The following is a 22053-nucleotide window of genomic DNA, read 5'->3' on the forward strand; positions in this document are numbered from 1 at the left end:
ACGGGTTTTTACGCACATATTTAGTGGCTCAATACATGTATACCCACCTAGTGCACTGATGATGGAATATGGATTCCGAAAACGTTTTGTGATATAGCCCGATTGGGTTTTTTTTAAATTATATACCTTTTATAAAGGATTTTAATTAATTTTTTTGTTATATATGGTATAAAGCCAACTACAGGAACTTAGATTCCTTGTGGATTTGATGTAAAACATTCCATAAGAAAATAGTTTCAGAACCACAACGGATGATTATTCGTATAGACAACAATATATTCAAATAAAGAAATTGAAGCTACCACACATTTGTAGATTTCAAAGGGATCGTTGGTCCCCGTACATTTTTCCAAAATGCTACTCGAAAGATCTTTTGTGTATACCCTACATCTGTATGTTTTAGTTCAAAAGATCTAGGTTTCTAAGAAAGCTTATTATTCCCTACGTATATTAAGTTTTAAGTTTGTTACCTGATAAGGTTCTAAAAAGACCAGTTTATGCGTTGTACGTTGTAAATATTTACGCGTTGACGATATGATACATTTATGCAAGTTAAGTTTCTCTGCATATGCAGCATTTATAGAAAATATCGTGAGTTATATCAAAACCGAGGGCATCAAAACTGTAATATAATTACTATTTTAATGGGAATAAGCCAAATAGAAGTTTAAAATAAGTTTATTGGCTTTTTAATTTCCACTTCGGAAATAGTTCTCAAAATACAAACATTAATAAATTAAACAAATTTTTTTTTTTATTACTTAGTGAAAAATTCTTCTAATAATTTAATTTTATCCGACTCATTTATATTGACAATTAAGACATATATTATACATTTTAAAATAGAAGACTTTAAAATGACATTGCTAATATTATTGAGTTGCGTTCCTGGGATGACTTTATTGTAACATTCAGTATTGTAACATATAGTTCATTCGATTACATGAAATCAACTTAAACTTAATAATATCCGTCAGAAAAAATCATAGCATGTGATTCGTCTTCAAAAAGAAAACCAAATGGGATGATGACAGTAAAATTTCCCTGTTAGTGATTCCATAGCAAATCATGAGGAAAAAACCTCATAATACTATCCCGACATTTTAAGTATTTGGTCTTACATATAGTTTACTCTTAATAAACATCAAATTCTGATTTTACGAGTATATGTATTTTATTTAAAAAAAAACATAAATGATGTATCCTCGATATGCTGATTTACTAATAGTGGTATTTTCCTTCTATTAACTTCCTCTTTTAATATACTACTGCATTCTGCAGAGGAATTTGCGACACCGTTGGTCTCATTTAGCATAATTAGAGCAGCTTCTTTGATTTTTCTCTTTTTACCATCTGTTTCTTTTAGGACTTAACTTGAATCGTTCTATTGAATCTTATGTCCATTTTCTCTAATATTTAATTTTTAAATTGAAACGTCAATAAACTTATTTTAAACTTCAGTTGTGGCTTATTCCCATTAAAATAGTAATTACCTTAAGATGTCACAAGAAAATAGCTTCAAAACTGTAATATATTTCAAAATATTTATAACTGAGTGGGAGAAGCAGGTTAATTTTGGCCCATAACAATATGCAACGACTCACAAAATAATAAACTCACAGAACAGAAAGATGGAATTTTGAGATGAGTTGCGGAAAATATTTAAGTAACTAAGCAATTATAGATTAGGTACCTGCCAGTACTGGAATTAGCCAATTATCGGTTATTAGAATTTTGTACACGAACAACTTTTGACCGCACCATTTAACATATGCTATATTTTTGCAATATTTACTTCATATTTGAGTTGATGCATGATTGAATATTTCTGAATAAAATTCTCTTTACTGACGAGGCAGCTTTCACCAAATACTTTTGATTAATTAGCGAAATAGTCTTCCTTAATAATCATGTACGTGGTAAATCAATGAGTGATTTATGGTGAATATATGGCACTATAGTAGAGTTACTGAGCTTGAAAAAATCTAGGTACAGAACCACAGTCGGAAACATACAACATAACCATGTATAGTGGGAGTATATACTAAATACTAAAACGTTAAAATTTATGCGGCACAAACATTGTTTTGTTCTGGCTGTTTAGTTTATTTGATATAATTATACAATTTTAAAAATCGTTATTTATTTGTTTTCAAAATATAACTACCATTAATATGAGATTATTAAAAAGATTACTTAGCCCAGGCACACTATAATGCCTTAGCAATATGTTGCGCTCCAGGTTTGTTTTGAAACAGAAAAAGTATCTTTTTTTTGTAAAATATAAACTATTTGTAAATCTTTTTCGAAGTGAATTAGTTTAGTTAAGCAAAATATAATTCTTGAAGTGCCAAGAAAAGATAAGCCTTATCACTGATTACATAAAAGAGAATCAGAAAGAAAAACGGAGTACTCATCAAACTTCTTATATTTGATTGTATTTATTTGAAATCATATTTACCTTGGAGCAATATGCGTCAAACACGGATCTGTCAAACCGGGCACAAATATGAATTGGCTTTCCTGCGACACGTTGGGAAACTTAAAAATAAGCTCTCCTAATCTCTTAAAAAGTTTCTTCAATACGTCCATGTTTTCACTACCATGAGAATTCGACATAAAATTTCCCATAAAAATAAAAGCTAATGGAGGGTATTCTTCAAATCCATTAAATAGTTGTTCGAGTTTTTCAAAAACCTGCAAAATAGATTAATAGGTAATTTTCTGATCCGAAACTGTATCAATTGTTTATAAACAATGAGTTTATTCATTATATACCAAATGTTTTTTGGTCAATCAATGTGTGTCTTGCTTATACCAATTAAACTTTTTATTTTTCTTACAATAACAGTCTTTAATAACAATATAATTTGTCTCAAAATATATCGTTTTGACTTTCCCGTCCTTAAAGGATTAGTGGTATTATCGCCATTATTAATACACAAATACGTTTTAAATTTCTACCTGACCGCTCAGGGTTGAATCAGGTACGGCTAATGTAATCAGTCATTAAAAATCTCTACTTGCTACTGTGTGTATAGTATATTAGTGAAGATTGTTCGTAACAAATATGTTTCGTCCACGGAAAAATAATCGCTCGAGATCTACTTAACATAATCAAAAGCATTTGTCATTGGACGCAAAAAAATAATTAAAAATGTGTGTCATACTTTAATAGATAGGGGCCTAATCAAACAGAATGTTGTGAAAAGAACATATTTACTTACAAAAACGTCGATATCGTCGACAATTGTAAGCGAAGAACCATTAACAGGACGAAAAAAAGTAGTAATTTTTAGTCTCATTATTTGGACAGTACTCAATAAGATATTATAAGAAGAACAATAAGTTGTTCTTTACGAAAATCAGATAGTTCCTACGTTAGATAAATTAAATTGAAGTTATAGGAAGAAGAAACAAATATAGATACCACTCTCCATACAGTCCTTTCTAAAATAAGTTTTAAACACTTGAAGAACTGAGTATCTCTCTGAAATTATAGGTTAGAAAACAAATCTATCATATATCTGGATAAAACATGGTTTGATACTCATGATATAGTATGTAAAAGAAGGTCGATTTTAGTAAAAAATGTCATACGAAAGCATCTTTAAATAAAGGAAAACGCATAACAATAATTCACGCCAGTTCGAAAGATATGTGGGTTCGAAACTGTTTGTTCTTATCTGCAAAGAATATCAAAGACTTCAGCTTAGACTATCATGAAGATACCAGTGCAGAACTTTTTGAAAATTGGTTTCAAAATTCTCTTTTGAAAAATATTCCTGAAAGTAGTGTAATCGTCATGGATAACGCAAGCTACTACAGTCTACAGCTACAAATAGCGCCAAACAAGTACTAAAACTGAAATTTATGAGTCTTTATTAAAAAATGTTAATTATTTTAAAGCCATATATATATATATATATATATATATATATATATATATATATATATATATATATATATATATACTAAAAATTACTACTTTTTTTCGTCTTGTCAATGGTTCTTCGCTTACAATAGCCTTTGTCGACGATATCGACGTTTTTGTAAGTAAATATGTTCTTTTCACAACATTCTGTTTGATTAGGCCCCTATCTATTAAAGTATGACACACATTTTTAACTATTTTTTTGCGTCAAATGACAAATGCTTTTGATTATGTTTAGTAGATCTCGAGCGATTATTTTTCCGTGGACGAAACATATTTGTTACAAACAATCTTCACTAGTATACTATACACACAGTAGCAAGTAGAGATTTTTAATGACTGATTACATTAGCCGTACCTGATTCAACCCTGAGCGGTCAGGTAGAAATTTAAAACGCATTTGTCTATGGCGATAATACCACTAATCCTTTAACGACGGGAAAGTCAAAACGATATATTTTGAGACAAACTACTTGTTGGTTTTCCTTAATGTTGTGTGTGCACTCCCTCCAAGGTGCAGTGAGACCTTGAAGTTGGTGAAGGAGCTTAAGTCCGGCCTGGCCGCCCTAAAGGTCTCTGCCCACTACATTGTATCATACCCTGACGGTAATCGTATCGACACGTGTAAAAAATATTTTTTGCATTTAAGATGTATCAGACAACATCCATCAGAGTGTTCCGTATACCAATACCGTAGCGTTCCAAGACCGGGTTGGCAACTCCTTAGGACTTTTAGTTTGAAGACTTCCAGCTTTCGTTTTGTGTCTTCTGTCGTCACCCATATCTAGCATCCATAACATACTATTGGTCTGATAATAATCGAAAATCAGGGTCTACAGGACTTGTATATATGTAGACTTCACATTTTTTGTTAATATTTTCCTATACCTATTGTGAACCATTTTTGAGTTATAATGGTTTTTATATGAAAATTACACTTTTCTACCATGTATATAAGGTTCAATATCTTCTAATGCTAATGTAATTTGAATAAAAGTTTAAATTCCTTATGAACCAGATACAGCATTATCTTTGACAGTATAAAGTTGCCTTTTTCATCATACACGGTGCTGTCAAAATTGACATAAAACTGGCATCATACATTTTCCCCAATTCCTTTTTTTCAAATGGGACACCCTGTATGTGATTTATCATTTTAGACAAATATGTTTTTCAGTATCGATCTGTATTAGTATTGCTTATACCTATCTCTTGCAGTTTTCAAATAAAATATCTTTATACATTTCTACTACTACTAAGGATTTCCACAGTTTTCACTGTCTTCCTTCACTCAACCGTTTTCTCAAATTTTCCCTGTCATTCCAGTCTCCATCTCGCAGGGTTCTTTTCTCCATAGCCTCGTCGATTTCATCTCTGAATGACCTTCGGGGTCTTCCTCTCTTTCTTCTTCCAATCGGGCTCCATTCTGTGATTTTGTTTATCCAGCGTCCTCTGTCCGCTCTTCTGACGTGGCCGTACCAGGATAGTCTCTTCTCCTCTATATAGTCGATTATGTCTGATTGCACTCCCATTCTCCGCTTAATCTCTGCGTTTTCAATTCTGTCTCTTTTTGTAAGTCTACAGCTTCTCCTCAGGAACTCCATTTCTACTGCTCTTATTCTACCTCTATTTCTCTTGTTTATTGTCCAGTTTTCGGACCCATATGTCAGGATACTTCTTGTCAGGGTATTATATATTCTCTTTTTTGTCTTTATCGTAATGTTCTTATCCCACAACACTGAGTTTAGTTGTCTTATACAGTTTCTTGTTTGTCTCAGTCTGTTGTTTATATCTTCTTCTGTTGTTCCCTGGTTCGATATTATGGTTCCTAAATACTTGAATTTATCTGTTCCATTTATTTGTCTTCCCTCGTCTATCTCTAGGTTTCTTATATTCTTGTTTTCTGTTGTTAGGTATTCGGTTTTCTCTAAGTTTATTTCCATTCCGTTGTTTTTATATTCTTCTTCTAGTTTTCTGAGCATAAAGCTGAGATCTTCTTCATCTTGTGCGATGACTACTTGATCGTCGGCAAAACTTAAGGTATATAGGTATTCGTCTCTTACTGGTATGCCCATTCCTTCGCACTTTCTCCTCCATGGTTTGAGTGTCTTTTCCAAGAATATTTTAAACAGAGTAGGAGACGTAGCACAGCCTTGTAGAAGTCCTTTTGTCGTCTTAAATGGATTGTAGGCTTTATTTCCACATTTAATAGCTACTTTGTTTTCTTTGTATAGTGCTTTAACTGCTTTTATTGGTGTTTGTCGGATTCCGAGATCATTCATTGCTTCCCTTTATACATTTTTGTCACAAAAAAATTTTTTTTCGTAGACTCCTCGAATATTGTGAGCCGGTGCTCCATCTTATTGAAACCAAGCTTAGCCTTATTATTATGTAAAGCGGTAATTAGTGCTGGTAGAATTACTTGCCGTAAAATGTTGCAGTAATGCTCTCCGTTTAAATTTTCGTCATAAATCATGAGAGCGACTATCTTATTATTTTTCACAACACAAAAAACATTGAACGAAAAGAATGCTTGAAATTTACTATACCACGTGAGCTGGGGATTTTCGTCACTCCAGAAGTGCTGTTATGGCGGTTAAACATACCATTTTTTGTAAACTTCGATTCATCACACCAAATAATTTTTTTTGTAAAATCTTGATCTTTGTATTTCATTAAAACGCATTCACAAAATTCTACATGTCTTACATAATCTCCAGGATGTAAATGTTGAGCTAGTGTATACGAATAAAGGGCCAATGATGTTTTTTAAAATTCTGTGAATTGTTCGAGTCGATACCTGTACCAATTACTCACATTACCGTAAGGATGAATTTGGGATTAGCTGCAAAATATCCCAGGATATCTATTTGTAAGTCTTTATTATCTACGTGGGTCCTTTTACTTATAAACTGACCAAACTGGAAGCAGTTGTTCAACAAATGTTTTTACCAAATGAGCCATTATTATTTTGTCAAGAAAATTAGGCAAATTATTATTATAACTGTCGTCCAATTGCATACTACTATTAAACATTAACAATAACTGATATTTTGTCAGAATATTCCATAGGCTACTTGACAAATAAATTTTTTGTGACAAAAATGTATGTTAAAGTTAATTTTAAAATGTAAAAGTTAATTTATTTGAAAACTGCAAGAGATAGGTATAGGAAATACTAATACAGATCGATAGTGAAAAGCATATTTTTCTAAAATAATAAATCACATATAGGGTGTCCCATTAGAAAAAAGGAATTAGGCGAAAATTTAGGATGCCGGTTTTATGCCAATTTTAACAGCACCCTGTATAATAAAAAAGGCAACTTTAAACTGTAAACGATAATGCTGTATCTGGTTAATAAGTTACTAAGGAATTTTAAAACTTTTATTCAAATTATATTAGAGGATATTGAACATGGTACAAAAGTGTAATTTTCATATAAAAACCATTATAACTCAAAAACGGTTCACGGTTTCAGAATAACGTGAATATTTCTAAATTTAAAAAAAATATACAGGGTGTCCCAAGAAAAAAACGAAGTTATAAGTAACTTCCGATATAACCGGAAGTAACAAACATATGAAAATATTTTCATTAAATAGGTCACTTTTCAAAAACCTCTTCATTCCAATTTTCATGATTCAGTTACCCTTAGTTCTCGAGATATTTCTAATTGCCTGTTTATCTGCAAGACCTTATATATATATATATATATATATATATATATATATATATATATATATATATATATATATATATATATATAGATTATTGATTAAATAGAACAGACACTTATACATATTCAGACACGCTCGCCCAAATACAAAATAAACATACACACCTACATCCTAGCTTAACCAAACAACCGCATCATAACTGGCTCATCACAAAGGTTCTAAACCAAGGCTAAAATAATAAAAAAAAATGCTTGATGTAGGGGGAAAATGTTGCCTAACCCATGCTCCAGAGATTAACTTTGGGTGATTATAACCTTAATACTACGCACTGCCTTTCTAGGGACGAACTGACAGCTGGAAAACAGTTCATTCCAACTCGTATTAAAATGAAAAAAAGACAAAATAAATAAGAGATGAGTCAAAAGAGGACTCGGAAATGATTGACTCTTCTGAGCCTACAAATGAAAATATAAAGGAACGAGCAAAAAAGCGACCTTTGTGAGGGACTTTGTCTCTGTCCCAAATAGATTTGAATGACCCTAACCTGGGTCCCATAGGCAAACATTCAAAACAGTTAGGCAACTTAGACAGAATTTACTGTTGGTGTGAGGAGGTTGATGCACCTCGATATAAAAGTCTGGGGGTACAAAGGCCAAATACTCCACTCGTCAGAGACGAAACTGCCACTGAACCTCTAAAAATCATTCGAACAAGCAAATTTTGCAGAGGATGTTAATTTTAGGACACCAAAAAAGATGCAAAGAAATTTACCACTTGTACCCCCCGGATTTCCCCTAAAACCCTCTTAGTAGGGGGGGTAAAAACGCAAAAAAATCGATTTGTCAAAGATCTGTACGCCGTAGAAAAAAATGTTTCAAATAAAAAATGTAGCTGAGACAATTTTAAACAATGTTTATTTACAATTTTTTGTAGAATGAACTGTTCTCTCAGAGCATAAACACTGCATTGATTGTGATTACAAAAACCGTTCGCATGTTTTAAATAAGATTTTTGCTGATTATGTATTTTGTTAAATTATTAAATAACACCAATACAACCCACGACCATCAATTAATTTTTAACGATAAACAGAAGAGAAATATGATGACGTTTGAATTTGATCTACTTTGTCGATGAGTGTCGTTAACAGAAAGATATTTTTAAACAGCATGCATCATTTTTCAATGATTGTGTAGATTTAAGAAATACATTACTAGACAAATTTTTAAAGTGTGTATAAAGGAGATTACAATTATTATGACACATGGTATTTACTCCTTATTTTTCAAATAATATGTTCTTGTAAAGGCATAACTTTGATTATATTGGGTAGACCTATATTATACGAGACGTCAGACGAAATAAAAAAAAAATAACATGTAATAAATTCACTATTTAAATAAATATTCCGTACTCGTCTTCTTCTTCTTTTGGCATCATAACCCTGGATGGGTCTTTGCCTGTCTGGCTATGTCCTTCCATTCAGATCTCTCTTGTGCCCTTCTTCTCCATTGTCTTATGTTCATTGTTTTCAGGTCGTCTTCCACGTCATCCAACCATCTCGTTCTGGGCCTTCCTTTTTTTCGCCTTCCTATGGGCTTCCATTGTAACATTTTCTTTGTTGTTTTTGCATCGTTTTGTCTCTGCACATGTCCCAGCCATGACAGTCTTTGACTTTTCACAAATCTTACAATGTCATAACCTTCATTTAACTCATTAACCTCGTCGTTTCTCCTGATTCTCCATGTGCCATCTTCCTCTTGTACCGGGCCATATACTTTCCTCAGTATTTTTCTCTCGAATGTCCTGAGTTGGGCTTCATCTTTTTTCGTCATTACCCAAGTTTCACATCCATAGGTTACTACGGGTCTAATCAGTGTTCTGTAGATAGTCATTTTGGTTCTTTTGTCTAATAATTTCGATGTCATCAATCTTTTATTAGCATAGTATGTACGATTCCCGCTGGAAATACGTGCATTAATTTCGCTACTTACGGAGTTCTTCTGATTGATTTCTGTGCCGAGATATGTAAAGACATCCACTCGTTCGATAGTATAGTTGTCTATTGTGATATTATTTTCATTGTCAGTTATTCTTTTGACTGTCATATACTTCGTTTTTGCTTCGTTTATTTTGAGACCTCTTTTTCTTGCTTCAGGATCAATTTGTTTGAACACTTCCATTAGTCGTGGCTTATTCCTACTAATGATGGCTACATCCTCTGCATATGCAGTAATTTGTACTGATTTGGTGTTTATATGGCCGGTTATATTGGTTTTTCTGATGACTGCCTCAAGAACTAGGTTGAATAGCATGGTTGATAGGGCATCTCCCTGTCTTACTCCCATGTTGATGTTAAATAGGGGAGTCAGTTCTCCATCTACTCTGACTGCGGCTTTTGAACCCTGCAACGTCATTTTTATGAGGCTAATGTATTTCTTAGGTATACCTAGATTACAAAGGTCTTCCAGCATTCTATCTCTATTCACACTATCAAAAGCTTGTTTAAAGTCTATATACATATTATATAGGTCTATGTCGTATTCATAAGCTTTTTCTTGTATCGTTCTTAGTATGAATATCTTATCTATAGTGGCTCTATTTGGTCTGAATCCATTTTGATAATCACCAATTATATTTTCGGAGTATTCTAATAATCTATTGTAGATTATACCAGAAAGAATTTTGTATATTACATTTAGCAATGTAATTGGCCTATAATTCTGGCATTCCCTCTTATCTCCTTTTTTATATATTGGCTGTATGAGGCCAACTGTCCATTCCTCTGGCATTTGCTCCTTCGTCCATATTAATGTTATTAGGTAATGGATTCTTTCCCAGAGTTCGGATCCTCCATGCTTTAATAATTCTGCCGAAATTCCGTCCGTTCCTGGTGCTTTATTGTTTTTTAGTTTATTTATTATCTGAACTACTTCTTCATAACTCGGATTTTCGATGTGCAGCTCCGCCGTATAATATATTGTCTCGTTTTGATCATTTTCGTTGTCTGCATTTAGATTTTCTTCGAAATATTGTTTCCATCTCATTATAATTTTTTGCTTCTCTGTTAGTAGTTCTCCGTCCTTGTCTTTGCATATCGTTAGTTTTGGTCTAAATGACTGTGTGCTTTCTTTTATGCTTTTATGCATTCCGTACTCGTACTATTGCAATAAAATGTTAACTTGCAACATTGCAATAAAACCAATAAACGATAACTTGTTGAGCAGTGCTGATTGAAACAACAGAGCAGTAAAATGTTATTCATAAAGGTAGTGTAAAATATATCGCCGCTTATCTGGTCCGCTAGTAATAAAGTTACCAGCATTTAATTGCAAAGCGGTCTTCTTAGGTGGAAAATATTATATACGCTTTTTTTGAAAAAAAAAAATGGATTTTTAGGATATGTACCTACACTCAACCTATGGGTCTATAAAAATATACACATTTTAAACTATGCAACTATGTGAATTTTTTGATGAAAAAAAAAACGAAAAAATGACGTTTGGGGGATAGATGAAAGGGAGGGGTGGGTTAAAATGGCGCTGCGTCTTATCTTTTAATCGCGCAAAAAATATAAAAAATTGAATTCTAAAAGTGAGTGCATTTTGCCTATTTTAACGGGGGTACTCTTACACTCATTCTTATCTAAACAGTACTTGTAGTACAAGATCCCACTGCGGGATCACTACGTTCATAACGTAGTTAATCAAACTCACATTTTTACATACATTTAAAATTAGAAGAATACATTGATAATAGGTTGCCAGTCAAAAAGTGGCCGCAACATTTTTAATTCAATTAATAGTAATTAATTTTTGAACAAAAATTTTATTCTTAATATGATGATATGTAAGGTTGCCTGTGAAAAAATGGCCGCAAATTAGGGTTGCCAGCTGTTAAAAATGCGAGGTATCAAAGATAAAGTAAAATAAAGTTAGCACGCAACAACAATGGTTTGACAAGTGATAATATGGATATTATTATATATCTATAAATGCATGCTTTAAAAACTCACATTACTGACACTTCAAACCAGTAACGTTGCGCCCTAGCTGTCTTTTACTTTATCTTTGATACCTCGCGCCTTAACAGCTGGCAACCCTAATCTTCGACCATTTTTTCTCAGGCAACCTTATATCATTATATTAAGAAAAAAATGAGCTTTGATTTGATATAAAAAACATGCATATACATCATGAGCAGTGTAATTGATATAAAAAATAAATTAATGAAATAAAATTTTTGTTCAAAAAAATGATTAGGTACTATTATTATCAATGTATTTTCCACATATTTATATTATTACCAATGTATTTTCCTTATTTTAAATATGTGTAAAAATGTGAGTTTGATTAACTACGTTATGAACGTAATGATCCTGCAGTGGGATCTTAGACTATTAGAAATTTAAAACCACAAATTTCAGATAGATACTTTAGAATAAATCAAGAAGTTTCCACATATTGGAGAGGTATTCGAGTTGTTGTAAAACAACATTTGCACTAAATATTAATGTGTTTTGGAATAATTTGTATTAAAGAAAACTAGATTCAAAATATTTTTATTTTAGGACACACATTTTTATTAAAATTACTACATTAAATATTATTGATAATTTTAAATCATCCATTACAATTTCAGTAATAGAAATGAGATCACTCATTAAGAAAAAGATTACTGTTAGGTATTGTAATAAGTTAAATCAAGTATTTTGTCAATTTTGTCCAAGAGTCTAGTTTTGGTCATAAAAGTCCAAAAAACACAATGAGGTAATTTAGTAAAGCTATCTAGTTTATATTTAGAAAATGAACAAAGACTTATAAGTTATTACTTCGTTAATACTGAAATCTAGATTAGCTAATTCTCATAGTTGACATCAATTGCTAACATATTTGAAGTCTATTGAATAATTTGTGTTATTCTTATTTAATGTTGTTATTTTCCTGACGAGGTAAATGTACAAATAAATATTTTGTAAAAACATTGATTACATTAACAATTAGACAATATAAATGTTGTTGAAAAGCTATTTACTTACATTTCGATTTTTAAATTTCATCTGTATACATTTATTTTAACCTATTTTAATTATGACGAATACTTTTTATTCCTTTGTTTTTACCCAAGAAAATGATGGTAAAGTATGTTTGCTAAGGCTTAGGAATATTTTAACAGGATTCATTGTTGTAAAAATACAACAAAAATTCTTATCTCACTATTAATAACTCAAATAAACTTAATTTTGCAGACTTCTTTCATTTTATTAATAAACTGCTTATTAATAAACTGCAGGTGAATAATTTTTGATTTTAAATTACAATTAATATTAGCTATGAGCTTAACCAACACAGTAAAAAAAATATTACTAAATTTACTAGATAGTTGGGACTGGAATCAGTGAACAGAGTATACTATAAGATGCCTAATATGTGAAATAACTTTAAAGACTTTTTCTTTTGTCAACTAAAATTAAACATAATTTCCTGAAATTATGTCTTATTCTTTAAACTTAAATATATTCTGTATATCAGCAGCTAATTAAAGTATTAGCAAGACATTATTGCAGTTTTCAGAAATTACTATTAACTTTATTATTTTCATTGTACTTATAAAATATAGGTTTATAAATGGCTATTGCTATTATTCATAATACTGTACATTTTTTTTATAAATATATCAATAAACAAACAAAACTAATCTTTTAATAACTGGCCCCAATCTGGGCTAAGTATGAATCTATTCTGCAAACTACCTAAATTTACAGCATGTGAAAATTTCCCAATAGAAACTGACATTAAATGTTCATTAAATGATTCCCACTTTACTGCCTCCAATTCATAGTTTAAATTTCCAATCACTGCATCAATTTTTCCCGATTTTCTAACAAGAATCTTTCCAATAATTCCTTCCGGGGCATCACCAAGATTAAAGTCACTTTGTTGGTCATCTTTTTTAAAACTAAATGAATCTGGCAATTGCCAGAGATCTAGTGTAGGCTTTTGATCATCAAAATTAAGGAAATTATGTTTCAGTAAAGTAACATCGGGCATAACTTCAGATTTGACAGTTTTAAATGAAGGTTCATTCCACTGAATATATTTGAATGAAGATATATTTTCAGAGTCACTGTCACTATCCTCAGTACATTCTTTAATATCATTAATAATCTTGTCTTCATGTTTTTTAAAAGCTTCTGTTAATTTTCGTGTATTTACAATTGTTGGCGGAGTTTTTGTTACAGCATCTTGTCTGACTCTGACAACAGGAACAATATCTGAAATTATACCTTCTGAAAATACACCCGATGATTGTACATATCTTTGTTTAATTGGTTCTTTATTCCTTCGAGACCTTAATCTTGCGTTGTCTACACTCGATGGTTTATTCTCAGTTACTGCTTTATTTCTTATTACATTTAAATTTGGTTTATAAAGTTTTTTATGCTGTTTAGTTCCGCCTAAACTGAGATCGCGAGGTAATTTGATAGACGTTAAACGTTGAGACGATGTATCTTTCACAAAATCTTTTTTAATAAAACTTTTTATGGATAATTTTGATATCTTTGTTTTATCCATCATTAAAATATCCAAACAATAACAACTTTTGCTTGTTAGGTAAATATTATTATTATTATCCTTCTGAAATTTGGATGTCAGATGTCAGGGTTATCTATCACGACAAGAAGTTGGATGTGACTAATAACCCGTACCCGTACACACGACAATAATATAAAAAGCAAGAAACTCAATATGTATTATAATAAATGTATACTCTTTCTCGTAGCTGAAATAAACCTACTGGTACATACAACAAATTTTTTAAATTAAAATAGAAGAAAAATCATAAATATTGGGAGTATATATATTTTTTACATATTTAAAATATAGCAACAAGGGGAAGATTGCATACAACCTTTTATTGTTTGACTTTTCCTATATGTAAAACTACTTACACTCAACATTAAACCACAGGATACACCGTGGTGTAGTATGTGATTATACCCCTACACACTCGTCAGTGGACTATAATTTATTTCTGTTAAAATCCTAGTATCAATAGTACAGAACGTATTTATTATTAACATATTATTTATCAAAAATATAATACTGTAATGATATTACCAGAAAGACCATTTTCCTTTCGTACTTTGCACTGAATTTATATTTAAAATTAAATAACATAATTGATTTCTAAAAAGAACCGATTTTTAAACAAGAAAGGAAATGAAGGAAAGATACAACAAATTAAAAGAAACTTTATAAGCATAATTTCAAATACAAATCACTGTGGAATTTGCACTTCCTGAATTTAAAAATATCTCTGTTGTATAAAATTGATTGTGTTTAAAACCATGTGAAAAAATTAGTACATATCTAGTTAAATTATTCGTCCGTCCGGTAGCCACTACCTACTTGAAGGTAGGCAACTTTTGTTACACTTGCGATACAATAATAAACCTTACTTTAATATTCAGGCGGTATCTGTTTTAAGTTGCGTCGTTGGGTGTGAAGCACATAATCGCATTTTTTTTGCATAAATCGCTCCAAAATATCACTACAGATAATAATTTCACTATGCGTGAGTTGTAAAATGTGGGCTTAACTTTTTATTAAACAAAATATGAAAAAAAAATTTTATAATTCGATATTTTCCCCCCATTTTCACATATATATCAAGAACTATTAGTTTTATAATAATTTTTGTATCGAACATAAAAGTTTTGTAATTAAATTTTACATAAGACAATGCTAGTTTCAAATCTTAAGAATTATTATTATTATTGAATAAATACTAAAAAATTCAAAAAACAATTAAAACAAAAAGGTTTTTTTGTGAGTTTATTTTCATAAATCAAACTTAGGACCTTGTTCGCAACCTAACAAGTTGCGAAAACCTCGTTATAAGTTCTATGCTTCTTCAAGATATGGCTGCTCCCTTTTTTCTTACGGAAGTCAGGTGACACGAGTAGACGTTGTGTGCAGATGTGGTGTGAGTGTTAATAGAAGCCAATGATGGGGAGGTGGATTGACCTACATTACATTGCTCAGTGAATGATTCCTAACCATGTTACAGATTAAAAGTTCTTAGAAATAGCTCTTTGATTCAGCGTGTTTGGGTTATGCAGGCTATTGAAGCGGTATATTGTTTCAAAAGTGTCAAAGTACTCATCAGGAAGTTCGTTGCCTCTAACTTTAGAAGCTTAGATGGCAGGAATGGAACTTTTTTTAGTTCTGGCGAGTACCTGTCCTCTGTGGCATGGTGTCCTAAGAATCTCTTTTGCTTTGGTGTTTGAGCTTTAGATGGTTCTAAGGATGTATATTTTGCTGATGGTTTGAATCCGATTTTGTATTGTAGAGATATTGACTAATTGGTGTATTTGTGCTGAAAGATAATCTCGACGTTTGTCCATTGTACTCCTCAGGATTTGCCTTTCAAATTTTTTAAAAATTACTAAAACCATTGATTTTTTTTCTACTTCCCTTGCTTATAACTTTAAAACGATTGATTTTGGAGCAAAGTTGTAATAAAATAAAATAGCGACAATTAAATTTTCTATAAGATACGGCTGGTTAAAAATGTTTTCATTTATTACCGCTGCTGCAAAATAGCAATAAATACAAAAAAGAGGAGGAAATTTCTTTTCTTATTCAATGTTTTCATCGGATTATTTAGACGGTCTCAAAATATTTTAAAATTATAAACAATATTTTGGCTTATAAACAAATAGAATATCTCGATAACTACTAGCTTAAATTAAATTCAGGAAACGGAGTTGGAAAAGACTCGGCAAGACGTATCTAATAAAAGAAAAAAGTTGAATTATGAACAGTGGTTCCTAAGCAACCGGTCAAAGTTAACCGGAATTTGCTACGAAGTTATAAACAATAGGATGGTATTATTTAAACCATTAAGTTTTTGTTTCAGAGCTCTTTCTCGATAAAAACTTTCATATATTCAAGATATTTATAACATATATTATTTATAATTTATATACATTTTATAACATATATAAAAATACCAAAAAAATTAGGTTGAAGCAAACTGAATTGCAAATCGGTATACGTAAAAAAATGTATTTTCTCGCCTTGCAATAAAGCAATTTTCTTTATTTTTTTTAAACTGACGTAACTCGAATAGAGCCATCTAAAAAAACGCATTAACAAATGCCAGAGAAGCTTTAGTTTTGTTATAAATAAATGAATTTATACTCCAGTCGTCAGAGAGGAAAATCCCACTGAACCACAAAAAATCATACGAACAAGCTGAATTTTTCTGAGAATGTTAATTTTGGGACCCAAAACATATGCAAAAAAGTTTACTATTTCCACTTCCCGGTTTCCACCAAAAACCACCTCCCTTCGTAGGGAAAAAACGGAAAAAATTGATTTACCAAGAATGTGTGCATCATAGAAAAAATTATTTTAAATAAAAAATGTAGCTGAGACAATTTTGAGTACTTTTTGTGTAAATTACACATTTTGTGTAAAATAAATTGTCCTTTAACCATCAAAACGACAAAACCATTACTAACAAATTGATTCAAAATACCACACTTCAATTTAAATACCAAAATAGTAAATCTTGCCTGAGATTCTGCAATATACTGTAACGAAATAGCCTTTCTCCAATGCGTGGTACGTGTCACAATTCTTAGAATGATAAATCTAGAATATTCAAGAGTTGGCATTTCAATAGCGCCCGTCTTCAATGTGCTTTCGACGAGAAGAATAGAGGTGGACTATACCAGAATATTCTAGTACACAATAACTTGTGTACTAGTATAAGTAGCTCCAATATTAGCTAAGTTAGTTGATAAGATATTATCATGATGTAAACTTATAAATAAATATATCTAGATAAATTATAACCGCTCGTTTTATTTAAAAACGGTACAATAATGTGGTCCGAACCTGTATTAATTGAGCATTTTAACCCTCAAAACATAGATCGCTATTTAAATATACAGGGTGTTCTATTAAAAAATAAAGAAGATGGACTATGCCAGAATTGCATGAATCACCCTGTACATTTAAATTTATATTGAAAAAGCACACATTGGAATTTAAAAGTTGATGTGTCCCAACATTTTTTATCATTTTCTAAAATACGGACCCAAACAATTTTATTATTTAGGTTATGTTTATATTTAGTTTGTATTTTTCATAAGGGGGTGAATAATCATCATAAAAGAAGGAAGGAATATTTCAAGGCATGCTTTAATCACTTTGTTTTTTCGATGGTTCAATATCTCTCTCTATAACGATTCCCTATATATCGATAATTCCTCTATAACGATGAAAATAGTAAACGTTGGTTGGTTCGTCATAAGAACAATGTATTAATTCTTTCTCTATACCGATATCGTTCTCTCTTTATAGCGATAACTTTTTAGCGTTCAATAGTTGATGACAAATGTGTTATTGTGTTTAAAGTTCAGACTACCTGAGTCACGAGTGGCAAGGTCATTGTCCAGCGGTTGTTTTGTGCTTAAGGAATGCGGCCACCCATTCTACTCTTTCTTATCAGAGAATTAAGTGACTCACGTTTATTGTTAGGGCGGCGTACCTAACTGTTATCACACAGATGTCATCTATTGACGACTTTTCATTTCCAGTTTGAGTTGTGTCTTAGTGTGTTAACAGTCAACTTGTTTTCGAAAAAGCGTAAAGTGCTCTCGGTGGAGGAAAAGTTATCGATAACTCGAGCAATAGATAAAGGTGAAAAGCAATCGGATGTCGTTCACTGGACGGGGCTGTCTCAGTCAACTGTGGCTACGATATGGAAGGACAGAAAAAAGTGGCCTAAAGCGGAGATGGAGGGCGCTAGCAGAAGTTGCGGAAACCTCAGCACGAAGATTTAGATCGCGCTATGCTTCAGTGGTTCCAGCAGCAGCGTATGAACCATATTCCACTTTCTGGGCCTGTGGCCAGGATAAAAGCTGAGTTTTTTGCAACTGAACTTGGAATCGAGAATTTCAAGGCATCTGAGGGTTGGCTGAGCAAGTGGAAGCTGCGGCACAAGATCAACTACGGGCAAGTCAGCGGAGAGGCTCGCGATGTTAACAAAAACGTAACGGATGATTGGCTAGAAAACGTGTGGCCTGGACTGAAGGCACGATATGCGTCAGACGACATTTTCAATGCGGATGAGACTGGATTGTTTTTTAAAATGACCCCAAACAGAACTTTAAAATTTAAATTGGAAAAGTGCGTTGGTGGAAAGCTCTCTAAGGAACGCATTACAGTTTTAGTGGCAGCTAACATGACAGGTTCGGTGAAGCGAAAATTGTTAGTGATAAGGAAGTCGAAAAACCCGCGTTGCTTTAAAAGCATAAAAAATCTACCGGTGACCTATAAAGCAAACAAGAGTGCGTGGATGACCTCAGAAATTTTTGAAGAAGCGATAAGAAAGTGGGATATCGAGCTTAAAGGGAACAAAATTCTTTTGCTTGTAGACAATTGTCCTGCTCATCCTCTATTGCGCGACCTTCAAAACATCGAACTCTGTTTTCTGCCAGCAAACACAACGAGTGTCCTTCAGCCCATGGACCAAAGTGTCATCAAGAGTTTGAAAAGCCATTACAGGAAAAGACTTTTGATGGAATTGGTTGAGAATAATGGAGATCTTAAACTTAACATTCTTGACGCCATCCTAATGATTAGTAAATCCTGGGACGAGGTGACGAACAATACAATAAATCATTCCTTCAAACACGCAAGATGGCTGGAAGATCAAGGATTGACTGATGATGAAGATGACCTGCCATTAGATGTTTGGGCCAGACAGTTTGAACTTACTATCACCTAGGGACCGGAAGAGCTAACAGATTTTGAAGAAGTTGTTGAAAATGTAGCTACAACATCTGGACTTTCTGACAAGGACATCCTGCAAGCAGTTCGTGTAGAAGAAGAAGAAAACAGTGACTCGGAAGTGGAAGCAGAGCCAGAACCAGCTCCGACCCCTCAGCAGCCATTGGATGCGGCAAGAGTACTGCATCGATTCTTCATCCACCAGGAAAACTATATGAGTGCTGTGGAAGATTCGATGCATCTTCAGGACAAGGTCAGGTCAGTTCTGTGGAAAGGGAAAAGAAGACAGACCAAGGTGACAGATTTTTTTGGTAATGTAGGCTAAATATATTTCACAGTAGCATATTATTTTTTCTTATTGTACAGTACACATGTTTTAATTGTACAGTTATTTTTATACTGTATTGCTTATATTATTCGTTAATAAATCTATGTGGAATACAATGTTAATTCATTTATATTCGTTTTGATAATTTTTTTGAATAAAAATAGGTTATTTAGTACAGTATTATAAATATTCATCATCATCATTATTAATATTACAGTACCGAATTTTGTCTCTCTCTGTATAACAATCTCTCCTTATAACGATGAATATTCCCGGTCCCTTGCATATCATTATAGAGAGAGAGGACTGTATATGCTACAAATTAACAGGCTGTAACAGAAGGCTTACAAAAAAATGAGCATAGCTTTAGAAGAAAACACAATGTCCCGTTGGTATATTTTAGTACCTTTCTCAAGCTTTCATGGTAAAGTTAATCATGAACTTTTTAACTGGAAAAACTGTACCAAATGAGGGGTCAGGGGACTAGCCTATGATGGAGCTGCATGGTATTTTATTAAGACAGATAATCAGTAGTGGTGATCAGAAACAAATCTAAACCAGTTACAGCCAAAATGAGCATACCACAAGGCTTCATACTTGTCCCACCATTCTTTATCATATTTAGGCCTGATCTAGAATACCCTTGCATACAAGAAATGAAATTACACGAAATAGTTTAATCAAATCTATAGAAGATGCAAACAGGGCTACAAAAGAATTCTCTGCATGGTGTGCAATGAATTATCAATCAATCAGAAAAAACTATATTCATCATTTTCCAACAGAAAAATTTGACATGATTCATGTCCACTCATTAAGCTAAGTGATAAATCTGTTCTCCACCAGCTCTCCACATACAAAAAGTATTTATAATTCAAAAGAAGGCAACTTGGGCCCCATCCCCTTAAATGAGTAAAAATAGTTTTATACCATCATTAATATTAACATGCCTATACATTCTTTTAACTACTTTAAATGTAGAAAAACATAAAATAACATATCATATGAATAATGCTGTTCATGAATACTTTAGTATATTGGCAATTTAATGCAAGTAGAATTTTACATTGTAAATCTCTGTATGGCAATAAATACTACAACTAATACTACTACAGTGATAATGTCAAGTCATAAGTCTCACGTTATTCATCAAAAATTGGTGGTGACTAAACTATTGAGATACCTGATTTATAAGTAATTACACAGCCAACTCAGTATGATTTGTTTTTGATAGATCTATTTAAACTGTGTCTTGCAACAGATCTTATGCCTTTTTATTGGCACCTTTAATACTACAGAAGCAAAAAAATCTTACCTGAGGATAATCCAACCATACATCAGAAAAAAATAACATGAACTTATTTTTGTTTTGTGTCATATACTGCTTTAAACTTGCTGACTCCCGTAACTGTAAATTTGAACTGCCTCCAAAGTAATTGATATTTCCAAAGACTGGTCTAAAATAACAATGTGAAAAGAGTTGGAAAATAAGACAGAAAATAACTTACTTACCTTGAACTTCTATAATCTTCACCAGGGGGTAGCACTATTGAAGAGACCAGAAGAATGCGATCTTCATAACAACCATTTACTAAAACTAGGGTATTTTCACTAAAAAATCCTATTTGAAATCTAAAAAATTATATTAAAATTAATCTACAATTTTGTATTTTGCTTAGTTAAGTAGATGAATGTTACATGTTAATCAAATTAAAAAATTACTTAGCATGTTGTAGATTCAACTCCACCATTCCAGTTGGATCTTCCAAATGCCACTTTCCTTCAGAAACTTGAAACAAAGCACCTAAAATTAAAACTCTATCTAATGTAATAGTCGAAATTGTTAACAAATAGTCCACAGTTTGCAGCTGTATATCTCCTTTTAGATGAAAATTTCTTTTAGTTCTTTGAAGCACTGTGGTATATCTTTCCAAAAATAACTTTGCCTTAACATCAGCCTCTGGTAAAATCACTGATTTTGTTTTTTCTAAATAATACTGATTACGGTCAGGATTGTAACTAAGTTTGGGGAAGTCAAATGCATTTATAACATTAAAAATCGATTCATTAGTATCACACCCACTATAAAAACATGATTTAATAGCTTTTTGTATATTTTCTAATTCAATACTCTTTTCAAAACTGCATTGACTTTCTAAACTATTACACAAGGTGCTTAAGTTCGTATCAAATGTTGAATTATCACCTAAATCTACTCCTTCTGCACTAAATGTTTGTAATATAAGTTCACAGAATTCCCTAAAATGATACATTTGTTTAATAAGAAATATTAGTTATTGA

General features: G+C 32.0%; 2 protein-coding genes across 3 annotated transcripts in view; both read right to left on the bottom strand.

The window, feature by feature from the left end:
* Positions 1 to 22053, bottom strand: part of PolE2 (DNA polymerase epsilon subunit 2) — a 45681-nt gene that overhangs the window by 23420 nt on the left and 208 nt on the right. For both annotated transcript variants that reach the window (XM_072529744.1, XM_072529743.1), the window contains exons 2-5: positions 21475 to 22011; positions 21265 to 21384; positions 21068 to 21209; positions 2462 to 2697 (exon numbers count right to left, since the gene is read on the bottom strand). In XM_072529744.1, coding sequence (XP_072385845.1) covers positions 2462 to 2697; positions 21068 to 21209; positions 21265 to 21384; positions 21475 to 22011 — 1035 coding nt within the window. The remainder of the gene's footprint in view (positions 1 to 2461; positions 2698 to 21067; positions 21210 to 21264; positions 21385 to 21474; positions 22012 to 22053) is intronic.
* Positions 12173 to 14292, bottom strand: LOC140439676 (uncharacterized). Its single transcript, XM_072529745.1, has one exon. It carries the CDS (start codon positions 14190 to 14192, stop codon positions 13308 to 13310), a length of 885 nt encoding a protein of 294 aa, XP_072385846.1. The 5' UTR covers positions 14193 to 14292; the 3' UTR covers positions 12173 to 13307.

This window comes from Diabrotica undecimpunctata, chromosome 4, assembly GCF_040954645.1.
Source record: "Diabrotica undecimpunctata isolate CICGRU chromosome 4, icDiaUnde3, whole genome shotgun sequence".
Lineage (NCBI taxonomy): Eukaryota > Metazoa > Arthropoda > Insecta > Coleoptera > Chrysomelidae > Diabrotica > Diabrotica undecimpunctata.